At 57.6% G+C, this 2,429-nt stretch overlaps 1 protein-coding gene across 1 annotated transcript in view; it reads right to left on the bottom strand.

Annotated features, from left to right (window-relative positions):
- Positions 1–663: 663 nt before the first annotated feature.
- The window catches only part of RAMP2 (receptor activity modifying protein 2), a 21,962-nt gene continuing 20,196 nt past the window's right edge, over positions 664–2,429 (bottom strand). Inside the window, exons 3-5 of the mRNA XM_006156064.3 lie at positions 1,796–1,861; positions 1,245–1,356; positions 664–1,104 (exon numbers count right to left, since the gene is read on the bottom strand). Of these exons, the coding sequence (XP_006156126.1) occupies positions 849–1,104; positions 1,245–1,356; positions 1,796–1,861 (434 nt within the window). The 3' untranslated portion in view covers positions 664–848. The remainder of the gene's footprint in view (positions 1,105–1,244; positions 1,357–1,795; positions 1,862–2,429) is intronic.

The following is a 2,429-nucleotide window of genomic DNA, read 5'->3' as shown; positions in this document are numbered from 1 at the left end:
CCCAGGGTCCAGTGCTCCTTTGACTTCAGGTTCTTGTATTATAGATCACATACCTCTTCTGGTTGTTGGCTCAAGTGGACACTAGGGGGCAGTATGTGGCCAGGCTGTAGGCCACACCCAGTCCAGGACAGTGTAGGATGAATCAGGCCACGGACCTGGAGGGGGAGTGGTGAACCTAATAGAGGAGGCCCCCCTGCCTTTGTCCTCAGTCCTGAGGTTTATAGGGATGGATTACTGTTGTTCAGGTCAGGGTTCCTCTTCCTAGAGCCTAGGCGTAAACTGAGGCATGAAGAGGAAAAGTCAGAGCTCCTGGGTAGTCTTCCTTCTTTTTTGCAGGAGTCATAGCAGAGATTCCTCCCTTGCCCCTCCTCCCACACCTCCCCAATCACAGGCCCCCAGCTGCTGTCCAGACAGGAAGGGAGCCTCTTCCTGCCTGTTTCCTGGAGCTGGGTTTGGATAGGGGCAGGAAAGGCCCCACCCTGGGAGGAAAGAATATGGGGGTATGGCCTTCATGGGGGGGAGGAGGTGCAGTAGGGGGAAGGTGATGGGAACAGAAGAGTGGGTCATCTAGATTCTTCCAGCTCTGCTGCCCAGAGCTGAAGGCCTATGGGAGTGGCAGAGACTCTGGGAAGGACACAGGGCCCACTGGGATAGACAGGGGGATGTTGTACAAAAAAAAAATTTATTATGAAGATTACAGAACTTGTGCCATGTCACCACCAGTGTCCATTTCCACCAACCCAAGGTTCTTTGGTGGGGGTAAGCATGAGAGAAGGAAGTAGGGAGGGGAAGGAGGGGCCCTGGGGGGAGGAGATGAATAAGATGGCCCTTGAGAAGCCCATACCACCCTAGGCCTGGGCCTCACTGTCTTTACTCTGCCACACCACGATAGTGACAAGGAAGGGAATGAGGCAGATGGGTGCGATGATCATGGCCAGGAGCACGTCTTCTGGGGGATCAGAGAAGGTAGGCTGCTCCAGGGAGCAGTTGGCAAAGTGGATCTGGTGAGTCTCAAAAATGATCCTCTCAGCCCAGGGATTGGGGAAGCCCAGGCCGTATTCTTCCGCAGTCTGCTCCAAGCAGTCTCGCAGGGCACTGTACGGTCTGGGGACAGTAGAACACTTGAGTGAGGGAGAGGGGGGCCCAGAAAGAGGAGTGCCCCACCCAGACTCAAGGTCCACACATCCACCCACAAGGAGAAGTTCCAAACCCTGGCGTGAGCCACCCTCCAGCACCACCCCTACCTGCTAATTACGGCCCAGTCGCACCAATCCTTTTCCACAGAGTCCATATAATTCTTATAGCCCTTCCAGCAAAACTGGACATCCATCTCATAGTTCTCCTCCACCGTCTTCCCTGTGGGTACAGATGCCTCACAGTGAGCATACCCCTACCCCTCCTCCAAATCCTCTGGCCCAGGTACTTTCAAAGTGGAAACCCTGTCTCTGTCTTCAAATGAGAACTTCCCAGACAGTGTCCCTGACAAGACACTCTGGCTGAGGAGACTCAGGCTCAAGACTTTCAGTGACTCCCGTGTGTGCCACATCCCATCCCAGCCTAAGAAACACTTCCACACACACCTTTTCCTGGGGTCTTCTCACCCACCTGAGAGGTGAGCTAGTTCTGAGCTGGGCAGGAGCTTTGTGGGTGGACAGGGAGAAGGTTCACAGGGAACCCCAAGAAGAAGGGGAGGGGGCAATTTAGTAAAGCACCAGCTGGCACCTGCCTGTGGGAAAAGAACCCACACACTGACTCTCCTTGCCCTACAGCACCCTCCCATATCCTGGGTACTTACCTTCTGGCTCTGTACTGTCTAGGGTGGGAAAAGTCTGAGCCAGAGACTCCTGGGGCTTCAAGACAGCTGTGGGAAGAAACGGGAGAGGAGAGTGGGATGGCTGGGCTGGGGCAGTGGGGCCTGTGCGGGTGCGGGGTGGGGTGGGGCTGAGACCCTTGGAAGTTAGAGCTACCTTGGAAGAGAAACGGGAATAATCCTCCCCAACACACACACACACACACACACACACACACACACACACACACACACACGGGATGCCTCAGTGCTGCGAAGGGAGAGGCTGGTACCAACTCCTTCCCACTCAAACCCGGGCCCAAAGTTCCCTCCCTTCTCGCCAGACCAAGATCGCGCAAGCCCTCTCCGCCGGGCACCCCAGCTTTTCCCAAGTGGGAAGCAGCTCGCACAGCACCGGCCGGGAGGTGGGGCCAGGGACCATCCGAAGGACAGCGCTTCTCCGGACGTCGGTCCGGTCCACACGGCACCCTGGGGTCCATTCCGCTGGGCTGTCCAGCCCCCCTCCCCTCCAGGGCCTCCCGCGCCTCCCGCCCGGGCCCCGGGGCGCTGTGCTCACCGCCCAGCAGGAGGAGGAGGCGGAGCGCTGCCGGCCGCCAGGCGCGGGTCATAGGGAGCCGCG

Source organism: Tupaia chinensis, unplaced genomic scaffold (assembly GCF_000334495.1).
Source record: "Tupaia chinensis unplaced genomic scaffold, TupChi_1.0 Scaffold000477_2, whole genome shotgun sequence".
Taxonomy (NCBI): Eukaryota; Metazoa; Chordata; class Mammalia; order Scandentia; family Tupaiidae; genus Tupaia; species Tupaia belangeri.
This window is presented reverse-complemented; position numbering and strand designations above follow the sequence as displayed.